Genomic DNA, 20,610 nt, shown 5'->3' on the forward strand with positions numbered 1-20,610 from the left:
TCGGATTTTGAACTTTTGACTTCCACATAGACGTGGGGTTCCATTTCCAAGGCCATCCATGTTGGTAATTTAATTTGCATGCCATGAGTTTAGACATGACAAGGCGAAGTGGGGAGGAGTATTGTCTTTCTAATCTTTGACCCTTGCTTCTCAATATATACTCATATCCATTCTCGATATCCCACATGTTAAGATTTATTATCTTATTTTTATACCGATCCGGTATAAGATATCTTCGTCTCCAATTTAGATTTGTAATTTTTTTTGTTAAAAAATTATATTAAAAATATTATTTAAAATAAAATTGATTGTTACACATTTATTTTTAATTACTTGTATTTGTAGAGTATTTATCTACAAAAATTATCAAAAAAACAATAACAAGTAATTAATAAAATTTTAATAATATCTTCATTTCCGACACCAACCCCGATTAAAAAAGTCAAATAATTTTTAAATTCGTATCCGATCAACTTAGATATTTTTCATCAAAATCGAAACGAATTTATACATATACCCACGAGTTTCATTGTCATGAGTACATTAGTTAGTTGTGTGTAAAGGGCAGAGAGAGAGAGAGAGTCCCTGTGCCTATATAATGCCCCAGTCATTCTGATTTCCCCAATAAGCGGCCTTGGCTCTTCTTTCACCCTCTCTCTCTCGCTCAGTTTCTCTGTTTTCCTCTGCTTCTCTCAAAACACACCTTTTATTATTATTATTTTACTGCTATAAACTAATTTTGCATTGTTAATACAATGGCCATAGAGTGCATAACAAATATACAATCTATGTCTCAACCACAAAAGCATCACCAAGACCACAAAGAAGATGAAGCACCATTGGTTTTTGATGCCTCACTTCTCAGGCACGAACTCAACCTACCAAAGCAGTTCATTTGGCCAGATGAGGAGAAGCCATGCATGAATGTGCCTGAACTTGCTGTCCCTCTCATTGACTTGGGAGGGTTTATCTCTGGTGACCCTGTTGCGACAATGGAGGCTGCAAGGATGGTTGGTGAGGCATGCCAAAAGCATGGTTTCTTTCTTGTGGTGAACCATGGGATTGATGCCAAGTTAATCTCTCATGCTCATAGCTACATGGATGACTTCTTTGAGATTCCCCTGTCTCAGAAACAGAGGGCGCAGAGAAAAACAGGGGAACACTGTGGTTATGCTAGTAGCTTCACGGGCAGGTTCTCTTCAAAGCTTCCATGGAAAGAGACACTTTCTTTTCAGTACTCAGCTGAGGAAAACTCATCCACTATTGTCAAAGACTACTTGTGCAACACATTGGGGAAGGAGTTTGAGCAATTTGGGTAAGTTGGTAACCAAAACTTGTCAACATTATTTTTTTTCTTCTATTCCTCCTTGTTTGATATCATTTGCTTTGACTCTATGCTAAATTGTGTGTTTCTATTGGAAAACAGGAGGGTTTACCAGGACTATTGTGATGCCATGAGTAATCTTTCTTTGGGGATAATGGAACTTTTGGGAATGAGTCTTGGAGTTGGTAAAGCATGTTTTAGTGAGTTCTTTGAAGAGAATAACTCAATAATGAGGCTCAATTACTATCCTCCTTGTCAAAAACCTGACCTCACTTTGGGCACTGGACCTCACTGTGACCCAACATCTTTGACCATTCTTCACCAAGACCAAGTGGGAGGCCTCCAAGTTTTTGTTGACAATGAGTGGCATTCCGTTAGCCCAAATTTCAATGCTTTTGTTGTCAACATAGGTGACACCTTCATGGTATGTTTGGTCTTGTCTTTGAATGCACCTATCTTAATTTGGCAAACAATGGTTTTTCCTGTGTGATGTTGTCATTCTTATTCATCCTTGTTTTTGATTATGTGTAGGCTCTTTCAAATGGGAGGTACAAGAGTTGCTTGCATAGGGCAGTGGTGAACAGTAGGACCACAAGAAAATCTCTTGCTTTCTTTTTGTGTCCAAAAGGTGATAAGGTAGTTAGTCCACCAAGTGAATTGGTGGATGATTTGACCCCAAGGGTCTACCCAGATTTTACATGGCCTATGCTGCTTGAGTTTACTCAGAAACATTATAGAGCTGACATCAAAACCCTTGAGGCATTCACCAACTGGCTTCTTCAACGGAAAACGAACTGAAATGAAATTTCAAGCACATATTATTATTAGCCTTTGGTAATCTCCTATGAATCAATAGTAGCAAGTGTCAAGTGGAACTAGTGTGATTGATGGCGGTGAAAAGGGCAGCAGCAAAAACGCACTGAGTTGGAAAAATTGAAAGAAAATTCATGTTTTTTTCATGATTTGAGTGTTGCACGAGTAGTGATTGGAGTAGTATAACAAGGGATATAATATTTATAAGGGCGTCAATGAGAAAAATTCGCCAGCTAATTTTGTAATTTTGTTTTGGTTATAGAAAAGTTATTGTTAAACTTTCAATATTTTTTATTTTTTGCTTAACGTGCATAACGACATATGATATGGTAAATCCAAGTAAGTAAATTTTCTTAAAGGGTTTGGAACCATTAGGAAGAGACACTAATACTGACTTTATAACTTAATGGCCCTTAACTTCTCTAAGATTCGGAGAAGGACTTGATACTCTGTCTATTCCCAGATACTCCCAATGTAGATATTGCACTCACTTTCTCTTCATTCCTTCCATCAAATTTTTATTAGTGAGTGATGCTATTTGGTACGAGTGGCACGAAATGTAGTATTTAAGGCTGAGATCTTTCTTAAATAGAATTTAGTTAATAAGGTTGATAAAATAAACAGTGGGATTTCTTACAAATCCCAATTCGTCTCTTTTCACGAAAGTTTTTCTGTAACATCTATCATTTCCCTTTTTATTATGTAATTTGTATAATTAAATAATAATAATAATAATAATAATAATAATAATAATAATAATAATAATAATAATAATAATAATAGTAATAGTAACATTTAATTGTCTTTTATTGATAAGATTATATAGAACTTTGTGCACCTTTATATACAGGCTTAACCTTCTCTTATTTATCAAGGGTGCCAATTAAATTTTTATAATTATTCTGCTATATACTTTTATCCCATTATTCGTTTTTGATGCATAGAATTGTAGAAAAGAGAAGCACAAATCACAAGCTAAATTCTAGATTCTGCGTTTATTTTGCATGATGGATTGAAATTGAACTAGTAAATCATCTTCTCTGTAAAAAATTATGAAACAGTTTCCATAAATATTTGTTCAATTGCTCAATAACTGAGATTCCGCATTTTGGAAGACCTCCTTTTGAATTAATTTCCAGAATTATTCAATGTTTTTTCTTTTGTAAGGTCCAATATGACTGATTCGAAGAAAACGAAGGTTAACACCTAATGGATCCAAATTGGTACTTAAATTAATAAAAACGATGCTATATATGCTACTGCTACGGCATAAGGCACACAACCGATAATCTTTGTTTATCTTGAAGGTCTTAGAAGTTGGAACTATATGAGAGTAAGGTTAAAAACCAGCAAATAGATCCAACAAAACATGTGACCCACAATTTGAATGATTCGGAGGAATAGTGAGCTAAAATCCACTGAAGATTGGCATAGATCTCTTTTGCAATTTATGCAGTATATATATTCATTTTCATTTTCTGCAATTGCAAGCTCTTGTTTTTGGTTTTATTATCCTGATTTTTCATACCTGGAAATTTGGAGGGTTGTGTAATTTAGAAATGCAAGGGAATATTCACTATAATTCTCCCAGCACCTGTCTTGAGATGCTGCAACATTCTCCTCACATTATTTTAGTCATTACCCTTTAAAAATAAAATGAATGAATTGAGAATGGTAAAGCAAAACAAAGATGATATAAGTAAAGGGATCTCTCGAGTTCGAATATGATTACTGTGGCTTTGTTTAATTCAAGTTGTAGTGTTTGTAAAATTTGTTATCGTATCTTTTGGCTTTCTCTGCTTTTCTCACAACCAAACACGGTCCTAGGGTGCAATTTGCAGTTTGTGCATAACCAAAACCCGTTGGGTCATTGGTTTATTTTGGTCTAAAATTAAAAAAAGTTATGTAATCCAAGTGATAACATTAAAATACTTTTAGGGAATAAAGTGATAATAAATAATTAAATTGAGGAAGTAAAACACAACATAGAAAAAAAAAACAATGATTTATCTATATTTTATCATTGATTTCTGGTTAGACAAATTGGTATGAAACAACTTTGATAAAGTTGATCATAAGTCTAGGAAATGAATTTTACATTAATATATAATTAAAATATAATAATAATTTTTTTTTATTAAAAATTATATACTATGATAATCTTCTTCTATTTACAAGATGACTTATTTATTATGTGTAATATTGGGAGAAATTACAAATACAGGAAAAAATTAATTTTAAATTATTAATTATTATTATTATAATAATACTAACTATATTATTATATTTAAGTTAAATTACTCGATTGTCTCTAAACTATTTAAAAATTATGAAGTAGATCCCTAAACTAAAAAAGAAGAAATTTAATTGGGTCTCTAAATTAAAAGCAAAAAAGAGTATGCTCTTGGGATAGTTTATGACAACTTGAAACTGTAATAAAAAAAATGCCAATTTATGATGATTTTCTTTTTTTCTTTTTGTAACTCAATTAAAATAATGCATGATCAAGATCTAATTAAAAAAATAATTAGTTTGGAAAGTTACTTAAAAATTCCTTAATAGCTTGTGAACTAACTGAATAATTTAATTATATTTAAAATGTGACTTTTTATATTTTATGATATTTAATAGAGAATATTTGTAATTAATTTTATTTTAAACTTCCAAATTTTATTGAAGTATTTGATTCATTGGCATCTTCATACCGGTAGATGACAGTTGAAATCTTGAGTTGTTCGAACTATACATATGAGAGTGAGACATCCAAGAATGTCAATATATTCTATCAAAGATATATATCCTTTTTATATTTTGATGCTCTCATTCCAAACACCAAACATTCAAGAAAATCACATATTTTGATGCTCTCATTCCAAACACCAAACATTCAAGAAAATGACATATCATACTAAAAAAAGAAAATTATCTTGAAGCAAATTTATTCTGAAATTACTTTAGAGAGAGAAGTGAATTTACAAGTGAGTCCTTTGCACTAAAGAAAAAAAAAAACAAAAAATTCATTTTTTCCTCTCACTAGTGTGTGCTTGGTTTTTGGTTAGGAAAAGGCACAGCCGCCACAAGTAAGGACAATGACAGTCCCATTCCCGTACTCTCTTCCAAAAGGCCCGCATCACGTGGAAACCATATGTTGTTTGCTCTGGCAATGCTTCTAATCCAACTCTCTGCATTATATGGTTATGATTTGATAAAATAAAACTAAAAAAAAAGAGAAAAAAAAAACACCAAACTTTTGTGTATGCAACACAACTTTGCTCTCTTGAAAAGCGACACCGCTTAGGGTTTCTGTCACAGATACCTCCCCTACTCACCTATCCGTATATCATTCTTGTTCTCTAGTTCTTTTCATAGTTCTTTTGTTTTCTTCTTCATGTTCTGCTTTCTATTTTATTTTTTTTAAATGATAACAATCTATCCACGGATTATGCACTGGATTAAGTTTGGATCTCCCAAGGATCATCATATTAATTAATGACTTATATGGTATATAATCATGTTATGAGAGGAGAAGTATAATCATCTATGTAACTGATATGTTATTAGTTCAAGTAAAATTGAATTCAATCATTTTAAGTAAGATGTTGTTGATTTGAGTTTGTGAATGAAAAAATATGATTAAAAAAAAGAATAATACTAAAGTTAATTTGTCAAATTCATCTATGATAGTCTCTTCCTCAGGCGGAAGTCATTTTTAATCAATGAATATCCAATGATAATTCTTAGATTATAACTGTAGGTGTTTCGACCTGGCTAACCATTGTCGCTAACATGCTCTAGTACTTTGCATCGACGCAATACCTACGAGACATGCTATCCTATACCTACGAGACATGCTATCCTGCCTTCTATGTATGAACTCACTCATCATGAAAACTTTCGATATGAGAAATTTTCTTGTCCATGTAGTCATCACCAATTCATTAAACTCGCTTGAGCTAGCTACCAATTCGAACCAATGACTCTAATATTAATTATTGAGAAATCCAATAGAAACAACGATGACATTTAACACCATTGAATTTTGAACAACTACATAACTTACACTTAACTTTCCAATTTCTATCAAATGTACCTCACACTTTAAATAAAATATATTCCTTGAATTGACTATAAGAAACAAAGGGCAGGTCTCCAATCACCCTCTTAATAAGATTAAATCGTTAATTACAATTATCTTCATGCCAAATGAGTATAGGGTATGGTGTTAAGTCGAGCTAACAGAATTTGGGTCATCTAGTTGGGTTCGATTGTGGAACAATTCGTTCATAGAAAAGATGTAATCCCGTTGTAAAGTATTCCTACTAAAGTTAGTGGTCTTTTTAAATCTCTAATAAGGACAAACCTGCTCCTAATCTAAATCCTGGTTTTAAAAAATGGTAAGTAACCACTAGTCATGCTTCTATTTTCATTCGTAACCTTTGAAGTGGCACAAAAATGGCAACGAGTCTCAATCTTGTGTTTTAGCCTCAGTTTTGCTTCCACACATCAATGCCTTTTTCTTTTTATATGTTTATCTCATTAATAGTTTTCATTATCTATAGAGAAGGACAAATTTTGCTTGTTTTCATTGGTATCGTGTTCTTATTTGTTGGAAGAAGATAGCACACCAAAGAGGAAAAAAAAAACTAAATCAACATTAACAACTGTAATAGACACAATTTAAACTCCTCCTTGCAAAATGGCAATCTCAATCTCATTGAATCTCAAAAAATTATCTTTATCTGCTAGCTACCTAGAGCTCTAGGGATACTGCATTTTTGTTGCAGCAGCTGTTGATTGAAATATATGTTTTTTGTCCTGTCTGATAATTTCCATTGCATGCAAACGACAACAATTCAATAATTTTTCTATTGCCATCTAGCTATAGTAAATAAAATGTAGATTTTGAGCACGGAAAATAGGAGTACCACTGCAACCTCCTACCCCTGTTGATTGTTGAGATTAATAATTATATTTTAATATGATTAGTAGACACAACGAGGGATACAATTATACTTTAATAAGCCAACAACACTTACAAGATTAGCTCACTCTTGCGTTGCTAAGTTGGCCATTTGAGCACCATTTAGGACCACGAAATGACAAAAAAAGCATGATCTGATTCAAGCTTTTGCCCCCACCAAAATTAAATAGTTAAAAGAGGTTTTATTAATTTTTTACTTGAAATCTCATTCCATAATTACGTGCCAGGATGTCCAAGACACATAACGCTTTAATCAAACACACAAAATCTTATTTCTTCTATGGTTTTGTCGTTTCTTTTGTTAGATTGTGTGGACGGAGACTGAAATATGCAGCAATGAAAAGAAAAGAGGTTAGGATATATATATTCCAAAGATATACATCGTGTGGGTGAGCTTGCGAGAATGGCTTCCATTCGTTGGTTTTGTTTCTTTTCTTGTTTTTTTAAGATGAATGGAAATTGACTACACGAAAAAGATAGAAGTACGATTACCTATCACATGTTAAGGGAGGAACTTTTGTAGATATGCAAGTATGAAGTATCTATACAAAATCGTAAAGTATCTAATCTCGACATATATATTTCATCTCAATTGGGTTTTCTTATTTACCTGCTGCTTTTTTTATCTAAAGAAAAGGAAATCAATTATAGTAAGAACACAATAGAAATTCTAACACGTCATAAATATTAGAATTATTATCACATGTGTGTATATATAACAATTTTCACACACGAAATTGTTTATGTAAACAAGCAATTCTTTTTTATTAAACGTATTTCGATTAATTATTAGGGTTACTCCCATACGTGTTGTTTTTATGTTTTGAGTTTTGAGATATTAGAGACGATCACCACACCAAAGCCTTGTTCTTTAACAAATACACAGTACACTTCTTGATATAATTTCATAATTTCGATACTTCTTCGATATCAAAACCTCAAAAGCAGTATTTTTTTTTTCACAGGCTCCATGTGCAAGTGATAGATCAATCACTTCTAGAAGACAAGAAGTAATAAACTAATTATGCTGTGTTTGTACAGAGAATTGAGTCAGAATGACAAAGTTGTTTGGTGACACACGTGATTCAACGCCAATAATAAGGCGAAGTAGATGATAAGGCCCGGCTTCAAATAAAACGAAGTTTTAGTTTGTTTCAAGGCATGAAAATTATATTTTCTCTGCTGATATTCAATGCTGTTTTATCTTCTTGAAAGGGTGATAAATTAGACACATGGTTTGTTTGTGTATTAATTGATATCATCATGATTGTGCCATGTTTAAGATACTTGTTAAACGCATTAGAGTTCTTAATCAGTACGCAGCTTGACTAGTTTAGTTTGTCCGATTTTAGAAAAACTTATGTCACTTACAATTATAATAAGTTTTTAATTACTCCTAATTTAAATAATGCACTTTTGTTTGTGGGTGAAGTTGACAAAGATATAAAAGTTGGAATAACTTTTGAGGATGCTTGGATCAGTGCAAAATTAAATGAACAATGCAAGTAATAAAGCATGCTTCACGTCTTAATATCTTAATCATTTTGAGTGTTGTTTCTCTTTTATGTAACTACGGCTTTTAACTTACTTCCAAGAGTTCTTGCGTAATCCTTGAATGATATACCTGTTAGAGTTGGTTTCTTTATTGATGGTTTTATCAGCCAGCTACACGGCTTGATATGGAAAGGAGGATAATGATGAATTATAGCATGAATCTTGTTGAACATACAGTCATACACATTCAACTAAAGGATTTTTTTTTTTTTAGGGAATTCCCATTTGTGGGGGATAAAATCTGAAACAAATTCTATAGAAGTTAGTAATTTAATTTATGGAGGAGTGAAGCTAACTAATAACGATTATAAGTATTATATATAGTACATCATATATGTAATAAGTTTATTATTTTAAAATTCGCATATTACTCTATTATATATGAAAATAAAGTGATTCGTTGAAAAATTGACTAGTTTGTAAATTCTAAAAACATTTTTAAATTCAGTTAGCTTGATTAACAAAACTTTCATTGAATTTTCCATACTCATACGCAGGTATGTGTGTAAGCCATATATATATATATATATATATATATATATATATATATAGAGAGAGAGAGAGAGAGAGAGAGAGAGAGAGAGAGAGAGCCGTAATATTGTTATAATCTTTAATATAACTTTAATTATATAAAATATAATATTTTGGATAAATTTCTAATATTTTTTCTTCTGTTTATTGTATAATAAAGAATAATCAACTACTCGATCACATACTATGAACAATGATAAAATATAATAAAATGCTAGCTATTATTTTTATATTCTTCAATGTATATATAATATAAAAATTTACTATTTATTGAGTTTCATTAAAAAAAAAATACGCATTCATTTTCCACGTGATGTCGTGATTTTCTTCGCAATCATTGATCATTTTACGTGCCCAGAGAATTACACAGATCCGAAAGGATAAGAAAATATTTAAAAGATATCTTTGATTTATGCACAATCCAATGTACATCTATTGGCATACTTTTGTTCATCTGGAGAAAGACCTTTCTTCTGTCGGTGAAGAATACTCAACTTTAGTTTCGTTAGATTGATGGCTAAATTATAATTTCAATCCTTTTAAGTATAATTTTTTTTCCTATCCTTCTAAGAAAGTAAAAAAGTTATGTAGCCAAGCGTACTTCATACTGAAGCATTCTGACTTCGTTTTGGGTCAAATCAGGCCCAAAATCGAAACAGCTCCGAGGATAGCCCATTATTTTTCTATTCTATATTAACACAATCATTGTACGGAGTTGCTATTGGTCCCATTATTAGCTTTTGTTATTGATCGCTATAATTCTTCAAAATTTCAAGATTATCCATTCTTAAAAAGCATTATGGCATTGTTGTTTCACTCCATAAAAGGAGATGCAAATTTTTTGCACAACGAAATTCACATCCTCTTTTGTGCAATAGAAACATAATGTGTAATGTTTTTTGAGAAGAAAAAACATATATAATAAAATTATGATTTTATTGTAAAGAGGGTTTAAAGCATGGCAATAATATAGATGTGTGATTCCGCTGTACAATGTGTACAACTAAATCACAATTCTATTTTGTGCAACAGGTTCTATTGCAAAACGAAATGATGATTTCGTTGGATGACATGTTGTTCAACAACGGAATTTGTGCATCAACAACACAAAAAATAATGAAATCATGATTTCATTATGTGGAATCTCACAATAAAATTATGATTCTATTTGACCATGAAAGCAACAAGAAAAATACCTAGCGCAACATGAGTGCATGGTGGGGTGAGGAAGGATAGTTTGGCAATTGCATTTGACTAGTAGGGGCCAAAAACAATTTTGTTGGGATCAATAGTAACACTCATCATTGTATTGTATAAAACACAACCCGATTCACTATGCTGATTTTCATAGATATATAGGGATATTAAAGATAGTCAATTCAATTCACTTAGCTTGGTCTTCAATTGATTGAGTTTGAAATGAATTAACTCAACTTAATTGTTAGTTGAAAAAATAATCAATTTAGTTCAATCCATTTAATATAATTTTAAGTTCAATTAATTTTAAGTTCAACTTAGCAAGTACATTGATTTTTTTTAAACTTCTCTAGGGATCTTATTTCCACTCATTATATACTTTGTAACTTCTATAAAAGGATTTAAAAGACTTGTCTGAATTCATAACGCAGTTAAAAAATTTCACTTGGTGTTTCTCTTATCTATGACTTTTTTTCTTAGTCTCTATGATGGCGTAGAAACACATTTGTTCAGATTGTCCTTTACTTCATTCTTCCAAAATTTCTTACTGTGAGAGTGAAAGTTATCATAGATCATGAACAAGAGAGTTATTATAAATCCATTGATACATGTGTTCAATTTCTATGGATAAAAAAACAAAAAGAAGATGACTTTCATAACCTCTCTTTTAAATCTCTTTTACCTTAATGATAAAATCATCCTTAATGAAGTGAGAGGATATTAACTTAAAAATAACCCCGATAACTTTAAGTCTAACAATAGTCTTAATTATCCTATTTTTCATAAGGGGTCCTAGGATCTTTTAGTTGATGAGATTTTTCAAGCAGGGATTTCATGGATTAATCAAGGCACTTCCCCACCTCAATTAAATATAATTGATATTGTCCTTGTTTCTAAGAAGGATAGTCTTATAAAAATGAGGGATTGAGGCCTATTTTGCTTTGCAATGTTTTGTGTAAAGTTATTTCAAAAGTCCTTGCAATAGGATTAAACTGTTTCTTCCTAAATGTATTTCTTAAGAACAATATGCTTTTGTTGAATGAAGATCTATTCTGGATAATGAATAAATAATAATGAAAAAACACCATTTGTTGGGGACTAGTATCGATGTGCCATTATTTTCATTATATATTTATATTTGATTATTTAACTAATTTTTTGCTATTGATGTTCTATTTAACTAATGCAGTATGACATTAAATCAGGTCATTATTTTCCTTTGATGGGAGAGGTCTTTCATACATAAATACAATTTAAGTTTAGCTATCATTAAATTTGTGTGGTTATTTTTTCTATTTTTTAAAAAAATTAATCTACAAATTCTTGGACTATTTTAGGATTTTTATAAGTAGGTCCTTATATTATGAAAGTGGGAGTCAAACATGTTTGTTACACATGAAAGTGAACGGGAATTTTTGTATGCATTTTTTCTTAAAAAAACAATGAGAATTGATTACTAAAGCTGAATTTTTTCATGTAAATTAAATAATTTTAATTTTTTTTCTCTTTTATATGTTTTTATTTACTTTTTTTTCTTTCTACTTTAATGAACAGAATGTAATTTGTCTAGTCTGATTTAACAATTTATTCTTTGAAAATAAATGCTAACAAGTGTGTTAAAGATATTGATTAAGTAACTTAAAAGTATAAATATTTTTAAAGATAAAAAATTATATTATTCATGATTTTTTTACTTTTTTTTATAATTTACAATAATTTTTTAATTAATGTCTTAAGGAAAGTGAATAACAACCATTCTTTTGAATACCACCATAAAATTCCAGGTTCAAGAAAAGACACCTTCTATCCCTTAAATCCATCCAAACCAAATACAATATAAATGGACATATAATTAATAAGTTTACATGATATATTATATCGGCATGCTCTGTTTAAAATTCCGGATCAATGTGGGTTAGACCACAAAACATTTGAATCAAACAAGTTAAGCTAATAAGTTCACATGTCAACCGATAGTCAAAAAGAATTTTTTATAAACAGTTTATACTATTCCAATTAGTTTAGCGTATAAAAATAACGAGAAATGCTATAACAAAACATATTTTTTAAAATTGATTTCTATAAATAGCCACTAAAACATATAATCATAATCAGGTGTGTAATTTAATTAGTTAAATAAAATATGTGAATTACTATAAATTTCTTATACATGAGTTCAATTTTGATGAACAACAAAAATATAAAAAAAAAAAATATGTTGCTAAATTGATTTCCTATAAATTTAATTTATTAGTTTGATCACTTTTCCATTACATGACTCACTTTTCAGACAATTTCTGCAATTTCTTAGATGCCTGGAAAGAAAAGTACTAGTAGCATTTCCCTAAGATAATAACTCTATCAACCATATATGAAGAGGAAAGGTAAGCACAAGACAAGAACTAACATAAGGTTCATACTAGGATGATCTCAAAAAGAAAAGAGAAAAATCATGAGCTTGTACTATCCTTGGATTCATGAAACAAAACGTTTGACTACCTGAATGAGTTGGTTTGCTTTGGATTCATCACCAAACTCCACCCCATGGCACCCTTCTTCATCAAAATCACTCACCACAACCACACCCTTCTCCTCCAACAACAACACCAAGTCCTTCTCACGATCAATCACAGGGTCCCCTCCATTCCCACTCACCAACACCCTCCACCCTAGCTCCCTCATCTTCCCCATTTTCCCAACCCACTTCTCAGCCCTCGGATTGCAATACTCGTGATCACGGTCAACGCCAACCGGCAGCGCCAGCTCCCACAACAAATCCGTCACACACAGCGGAAGAACCTCGTCGTTCTCCAGCCTAACCTCGGATTTGCTCCTCTGGGTCCCACCGAAAAACACCTGCCGCAATATCAGCCCTCTGATCTTCAACGGCGAGAGATCGCTCGCCGTGTCGGTCGCGCGTAGACCCGCGAAGTAGGCGATTGTGGCCCCCGCACTGCTCCCCATGAGATAGCAATTAGACATGTCGGCGTGTTTGGTCAACCATTCTTCTTCCTCGCTGCTGTCTCGGATAAACTCCAAGGCTTCCGCCGCGTCGTCATACGCCGCCGGGAGACGGTGCTCCGGCGCGAGGCGGTATTCGACAGAGGCCACCACGGCGGGGACGGCGGCGGACATGGCGGCGCAGAAGTCGTGGAACATAGTGGAGGCGGCGCTGGTTACGATGAAGCCGCTGCCGTGGAAGAAAACGATGAGAGGTAGCTTCTTAGGGTTTGGGGATAGTGCTATTCGGGGGAGGAATAAGCGGAGCCATGTGTTGTTTTGTTGGTTGATGGTGATGTCTTTGGTGAGAACTGGGAGAGTGGGGTCGGAAGAGGGTGCGGTGCTGGGAATATGGCGCAAGCGATTTAGGGTTCCGTTAGGGTTGAGAACTATGTTGATGTGGCGAAAGGGATCAATGGGTTGTTTAGACATGGTGGAATGCAACTTTGAGGTTTGTTTACGATGAAGATGGAAGTGTCGTACTTGTATGTTTCAATGTGTAGATTGTAGAGATTATTGGCTTTTATCACCCAAACTTAGTGTGTGGATTGCATATGCAGCCACGTTGTAGTGATTTTGACCATTGGATTTCAATCAAATGATTATTAAAAAAATATAAATATAAAAACATATTTATATGTTTAATTATGAAAGGTTTCGTCACATTAATATCAGAGGAGGAGTATTCAATTTGGGATGAGGGTACACTTTACTCGGATAAGAATTGTTGAAAACTTGAAATTTCTTAGCACTCAATTATTGAATACTGTTGATCAAAGTAGATTAGTAGTGTACGACAATGTGTTAGAACAAAAAGAATAGTGTCTTTGACACGGCTATCCCCCAAAGCTAACCTTTAAAGATCAATGATATGTTTGGTGGTGGATAAGTAAGAGAAAAAGAGAAAAAATTAAATTTGATCTGAGTTTCATATCTTTTTCTTTCTACTTTAATTCATTTTTGTTCTTTTCACTTTTTTTCAACCCAATTACACATCACCTACACCACCTTGGAATTTGTTATGAGAGGGAGACATGAATTTTAGCTACAAGAATGGTAGTAAATTAGTGCATGTTTGTGTAGGTGTTTCCAACAAAATCACCACATTTCAAGACACAACGCCCAAGTTTCATGTTTGTTATTTCTGCGTTTTGTTCATTAGAGAAGTCTCTGAATTGAAGGAAATTATTGGCTTTTATCACCCCAACTTAGTGTGTGGATTGTATGCAGCCACGTTGGAGGTCCGGTAGTAATTTTCACAATCTAATGATTATTAAAAATAAAAATATGTTCAATTATGAAAGGTTAATATGTTGTTATAGGAGCTGTAGGGAGTTGTGATATAGAGAATCCAGTTCCCCTCAATGTAAACCTGCTGTGTTCAATATCAGTCAAAGTTCCAATACATTTCTTTTCTTTTTTTACATTTTTTTATTCACATTTTCTTTAAATTAATCTCATAGTAATGTTTTCTTTTCTTGCCCTCACTTATTTTTTTTAATCCATTTTCGTATTTAAATTTGTTAGGTGGGATAGTTAGATCTATAAAAGATTAAAAATTAAAATTTTATTTCAAATTCGTAAGACTATGACAAATTAATTGTTAATTTTTTCTATTAACTTAGACAGCTGTATAACACCGTTTGAAATACTAGGAATATATCATAATAAAAAGAACTCTTATTAGCATTCGTTTATTATATTCTTTTAATAAATATTTGATATTATTAATTTTGTTTTAACCATATATTTATGTTGTGATAATGTTTGTTCTTATGTATATGTATATTATTATTATTATTAAGCAGGTTATTCTCAAGCCTCAACTCTCACTCACTCCTCTGAGTTCCACCAAAGAATGGTTGACGCAATATCAAGCCTTGGATCTTCAATGACACGCACGTAGACCTGCAAGAAAAAAAATTCAACACTCATTTTTCCATTAAAATTATAATGTGTGAAAGAGAGAGTAGTGTAACATCAATAAATATAAAAATAGAGATTATATGCGTGTGTAAAATAGATTATATAGCATTAGCACACAGTTTTAAATATCGGTCGGGTTGTGGACTCGTTGTTTCATCACATTTGTTTTTACCGTGAAAGAAAACGATGAGAGGAAGCTTGATAATGTTAATTACATGCACATCGATGAGGTTTATGTAAGAACGTAAGATCATTGATTTCAATTATTATATTATTGAGTTAAAATATTATCCAGTTTTTATTTTTATTTTTATTTTTAAAGTGTTTCTGTTAAATTAAGTTAGTCTTTTTTGTCGGATTAACATTTATCACATCAGCTAAAATTTATTTCATCAATTCAAAAAATTGATAAAAAAAAAAAAGAATCATTAATTTCAGAGTACTCTACAGAACCAATTAGTAAATTTTGTTTTTTTTATAAAGCAAAATAAAAAAATTTAAACTCAGAAGGTGTAATTGAAAAAAAAAAATCTGAGGATGAATTGTTATATGTTTAGAGTGTTATCTGTTTACTACTTAATTTTTATATTGTTTTATAATGTTATATATACGAATTTATATAATATATTTTTTTTTACTCTATTTTTTAAAAATATGTTTGATTTAACGATAGATATTTAATAATTTTTTATTGTAAAAGATTTAACATATTAATAAATTTCATAAATTATTATTAACAATTTTTTAATAAATTTTAATTTAAAAGTTAAAAAAAGTATATAAAATTTTAAAGAAATAATATTTTAATAAAATCTGAAAAACTAAATAAAATCACAAAATAATAGTTTAAATAAAAATTAACCCAAATCCAATTTTTTTTTTTTTTTTAGGTTTGATTCACGTAACTTTTTGTTACAAAATTGAACCAAACCAAGCGATAAATACCGTAATTTAGTCTTGGCTCTTTGCACAAGGCACAGGCTGATTATTTGGTATTATTAATTGTCTATTTATATATTCTTTTGAGAGAGTGATCAAATTTGCCTGCTGAAATTTGCCTTATATGTGTAGCTGAAATTAAAATCTATTATATATAGGATCCCTTATATCTGTGGCTGAAATATGCCTGCCGTGGCTGATATATAATTGTGAAATTTGCAATTATGAAGCCTTTATTATTGCAATTATATATATGAAACACTCCAATAGACAGCACATTACAATGTGGCTTGATTCTTTCAAAGTTTTTTTAGAGAAACAAATGAATTGGCGAAATATGTTCACTAGACCCATAATATTACAACTTCGTCCTTTTCTATTGTACAAATTAAACTAGTCAACTTAGGCTGAACCAACCCCATTTTAATATTAAGCAGAGCTAAAATAATGTATAATAAAACAGTGACACCAAAAAAAGAAACTATAATAATCTGTCCAACCCTGATTAGTCGGGATGAGTTAAACCTATTACACACCATCAAAGCAAAACAATACAATTCGATTCAAAATAGTTTAAATTATTTTGAAAACAAATACATGATTAATTCATTATAAGCATATTAGTACTTTATTACGACCAACCAATAATGATCAGAAAAAATAAGGTACACAATCAAATGTTTATAGCTTGCAATTAATAATCTGACAGATCAAGCCGGGAACCAGGAAAACACAAAACAAGACTTCAATTTTCAGCAACACACTTCACTCACCGGTCACCACTTAACATGAAAGAAACAAAATAACAAAAAAAAAACGTTAAGTAGACTTTAAAATGTCTATATCCAATATTTCTTATTCTCTTATTAAATGATGAAATATAAGATCTTACTAAGTAATGTCCTAAGAAACTAAAAAAAAATAGTTAGTATAAAAATCATAACAAAATACAAACAAAATCATATAATACTACAATTTTCTATCTTTCAATAAAAATATTTTTATTTTAAGCTCATTAACTGATGTCCTAACAACATTAATTAACACTTTCTTACAAGAAATTGAAACTCTTCCTCTTGAGCAATGAGCATTAATTTAAAGCTGAAATAAAAGTTTGAATTACCCCATATAGCTCCCTTGCCTTCAATGGATCACGATCTTGAACCCCATGATAATCCCCTGGTGTGAAATGCCCCACAACTCTCACTCCCTTCCTTTGCATCAACCTCACAAGCTGCACCTGTCGATCCACAAGTGGATCACCGCCACAACCGGTAACCAGCACCCACCATCCACGCCGTTTGATCATTCCCATTCTAGCAGGACCATTCCCCGCCGTTGGATTGCAATACTCGTGATCACGGTCAACCCCAACGGGTAACGACAACTCCCACAACGCGTCATTAGCACACAGCGCTAAATGCGGTTCGTTTTCTAACCTCAGCTCCGAACCTGTCCTGCGGGTCCCACTGAAAAACGGTTGAACCAAAATAAGCCCTTGGATCTTAGGAATCTGATTTTCATCAACCGCGGCTGCATGTAGACCCGCGTTGTAGGCTATGTTTCCCCCGGCACTACTCCCCATGAGAAAAACGTTGGAGTAATCGACGTAGTTTGTCAGCCAATCATCTCGGTTGGTTTTGATCCACTGCAGCGCCTCCACGGCATCCTCGTACGCCGCGGGGAGTCTGTGTTCCGGTGCGAGACGGTATTCGATGGACGCAACGACCGCAACGACGTCGTTTGCCATGTTGAAGCAAAAATCGTGGAAGATTGTTGAGGCCGCACTGAGGAAAATGAAGCCGCCACCATGGAAGAAAACCAATAACGGGAGTTTGGAGCTGTGATCCAGTGCTACGCGGGGTAGGTAGACCCTCGCCCATGTGCTTTTTGATTGGTTGATGGAGAGGTCTTTGGAGAGTACGAGGGTGTTGAGGTTGGGATCCGGTGCGGGCGGGCTCTGGGGGGGTTTGTTGGGGCGCGTGACGGTGCCGTTTGGGTTAGGGATAAGGTTTAGTTCCTTGTAGGGGTCTTTGTTGCATGGGATTGTAGTGGATTGGGTTTGGAGAGTGAGTGAGTTTGCAATCAAGAGAAAGGTTAAGAAAAATGCAAATGCAAATGCAAATGCAATTGAAGATCTCCAAAAGGATTTGTAGTGTGTGAAAGAGAAGAAGGGCATCATGGTTGAATGTTTGAAAACTATCATCATATCATAGCATTAATCAAAAGATACGTAAGAAGAGGGAGAAAATGTTCATGGAAGAGAAGATGATAGGTGTCATATCTTTATATATATCCTTGATTTGGATTTAGTCATTTAGAGTCTTTGCAGGGAATCCCACAATAAATTATGAAATCTAAAAGTTAAAAGAAGGGGTATATGGTAACTAGAATTCTACTTTTGTGCTGAACTTTTTTGGTTTATCCACTTGGTGGTGTTTTCTTGGCCTCATGTTTTTAGTGGACTAGATTTTTGTATGGTTTTTTTTATTTGGTTCAATTCATGAATGAATCATATATAGAGAAAAAGTTTGTGGCATGAGCCGAGAGAACTATACCCAGTGTTGCTAATTTGTCTTCATTGAGACATTCTTGGATGCAAAGTGGTACCAATTATATTTAAAGTTTTTGCTAAACAAGTGTTTTACCTGTTTGATGATCAGTGATCGATTGAATAATTGACTAATAGTACTAAATTTTGAACATTGTACGCAAGAACTTTTTCTCTTTCTCCATGTTCTGAAAATGGACAAGCTTTGTTAGAAGGAGAATGAACAAGAATTAGCTAAGGGTAAATCTTTAATTTTACTTAATCTTTATGGATGTGTGAGTTAGATATTTTAATTTTTGAGAATATAAAAATATTTCATAAATTAAAGACTTCACAAAAAAAGTCATTTTATTTTTCACTGTCATTTTACACACTAATATTAACTAATTACAGTGAATAACATTATGCCAAGTCTAATTACAGTGAAAATATTTTCACAAGTCAGATTATTAGGATTTTTAAAATATTTAATTCATAATTTCGAAAATTAATATGAAGAAGTACTCATTGTCAAATGCTTGATTTAATCAAATTCACGGTTTATAAATGTGTTCAATTTCTAGATCAAATTATGACATGTTAACAGACAAGATGACAGGTTCATAACAAAGTAGTGTTTTGTTAAAGGGGCACAATCTATATGACAGTTAAAATAGGTTGAAAGAAAAGGGAAACCTCTAACAGAGCTATATTAACTCGATCGTATATATGTAGTACAATTTAACATTTAACAAGATGTATTGCAAGTCAGATCACATCAACAAAAACACTGCAAAAAAATCATTTAGGCATAGAGAAAGTAAACTCTTCAAATTAATTGGAAAATAATATATATATATATATATATATATATATATATATATATATATATATTCATCACTAATAATTTGACAACTCAATTATCTCTATCCGAATTGAGAATTTAAAAGCAAAGAAAAAGAATTGCATGAAACACTGCTGAAAATGGAAAGATTTCTACTTATGGTGCATCACATCTTAATTTAACTCAAACATAAAGTGGCTCTTCTCTATTGGGTCCGCGAGATCTGGCCCATGATGACCTTCTCCAAAGTTTCCACTACGTTAACACCTTTGTCTTGAAAATGATCGATCAAGTGCTAGCAAAACATTCTGTTTATCAGTTAAGATTTATTTAAAAAAATATAAATTAAAAGATCATCATTTAATTAAATGAGAAGTGAAATCATCAAGATTTGTGATATTCAATAAATTTCACAAATTTAATACATTGAGTCCATGATGACTTTGACATAACATTGGGATTATCGTTTAGAAAATAGTAAACTGTAAAATGTAACGTAGGTATAATTTAGTTTCATGATCTATTATACTTTTAACACCATCAAAGCTATTTGACTTATTTGTTTTATAATATAAATTATATTCCTTTCATCGAAAAATAAGTATGTATTGGTTGTTTTACACAAATAAAAAAAATTAATAAACAAATGAAAGAAAATAGTAGTTTTAAAAAAATTAATTAACCTTATCAAAAAAATAAAAAAGTATAGTATTATTATTAGATTAAAAAACTAAAGTAACATTTATTAGGAATATTAATGAAAAAAGTAATGTTATATTGAAAAGTTAAATGTAACATTTATTTTGAAACAATTTTTTTTCACAAACGTGATACTTGTTTTGGGATCAAGGGAATACTATTTTATATATAGCATCACTTTTGTATGGGTTAATTACATTTTTAGTCTCTTAAATTTTATAATTGTGTAAAATTAATTTTTGTTTAATATTAAATCTTTTAACAATTAGAGC

General features: G+C 31.8%; 2 protein-coding genes and 1 pseudogene across 3 annotated transcripts; 1 reads left to right on the forward strand and 2 right to left on the reverse strand.

Moving 5' to 3' along the window:
- Positions 1-618: 618 nt before the first annotated feature.
- Positions 619-2,422, forward strand: GA20OX7 (gibberellin 20-oxidase 7; annotated as a pseudogene). The gene is made up of 3 exons (NR_163976.2): positions 619-1,315; positions 1,427-1,748; positions 1,856-2,422. The product of NR_163976.2 is annotated as a gibberellin 20-oxidase 7 (transcript).
- Positions 2,423-12,630: 10,208 nt separating this feature from the next.
- On the reverse strand, positions 12,631-13,957 carry LOC100779813 (carboxylesterase 1). Its single transcript, XM_003548184.5, has one exon. It carries the CDS (start codon positions 13,830-13,832, stop codon positions 12,876-12,878), a length of 957 nt encoding a protein of 318 aa, XP_003548232.1. The 5' UTR covers positions 13,833-13,957; the 3' UTR covers positions 12,631-12,875.
- A 3,288-nt stretch (positions 13,958-17,245) lies between these two features.
- Positions 17,246-18,697, reverse strand: LOC100792597 (carboxylesterase 1). Its single transcript, XM_041010624.1, has one exon. The coding sequence runs from the start codon at positions 18,472-18,474 to the stop codon at positions 17,356-17,358; it is 1,119 nt and encodes a 372-aa protein (XP_040866558.1). The 5' UTR covers positions 18,475-18,697; the 3' UTR covers positions 17,246-17,355.
- Positions 18,698-20,610: the final 1,913 nt, after the last annotated feature.

This window comes from Glycine max, chromosome 16 (genome assembly GCF_000004515.6).
Source record: "Glycine max cultivar Williams 82 chromosome 16, Glycine_max_v4.0, whole genome shotgun sequence".
NCBI classification, from domain to species: Eukaryota; Viridiplantae; Streptophyta; class Magnoliopsida; order Fabales; family Fabaceae; genus Glycine; species Glycine max.

Bases quoted from the DNA above. Each gene is read 5' to 3' on its own strand.
- LOC100779813 (XM_003548184.5), bottom strand. From the start codon at position 13,832: ATGTCTAAACAACCCATTGATCCCTTTCGCCACATCAACATAGTTCTC.
- LOC100792597 (XM_041010624.1), bottom strand. From the start codon at position 18,474: ATGATGATAGTTTTCAAACATTCAACCATGATGCCCTTCTTCTCTTTC.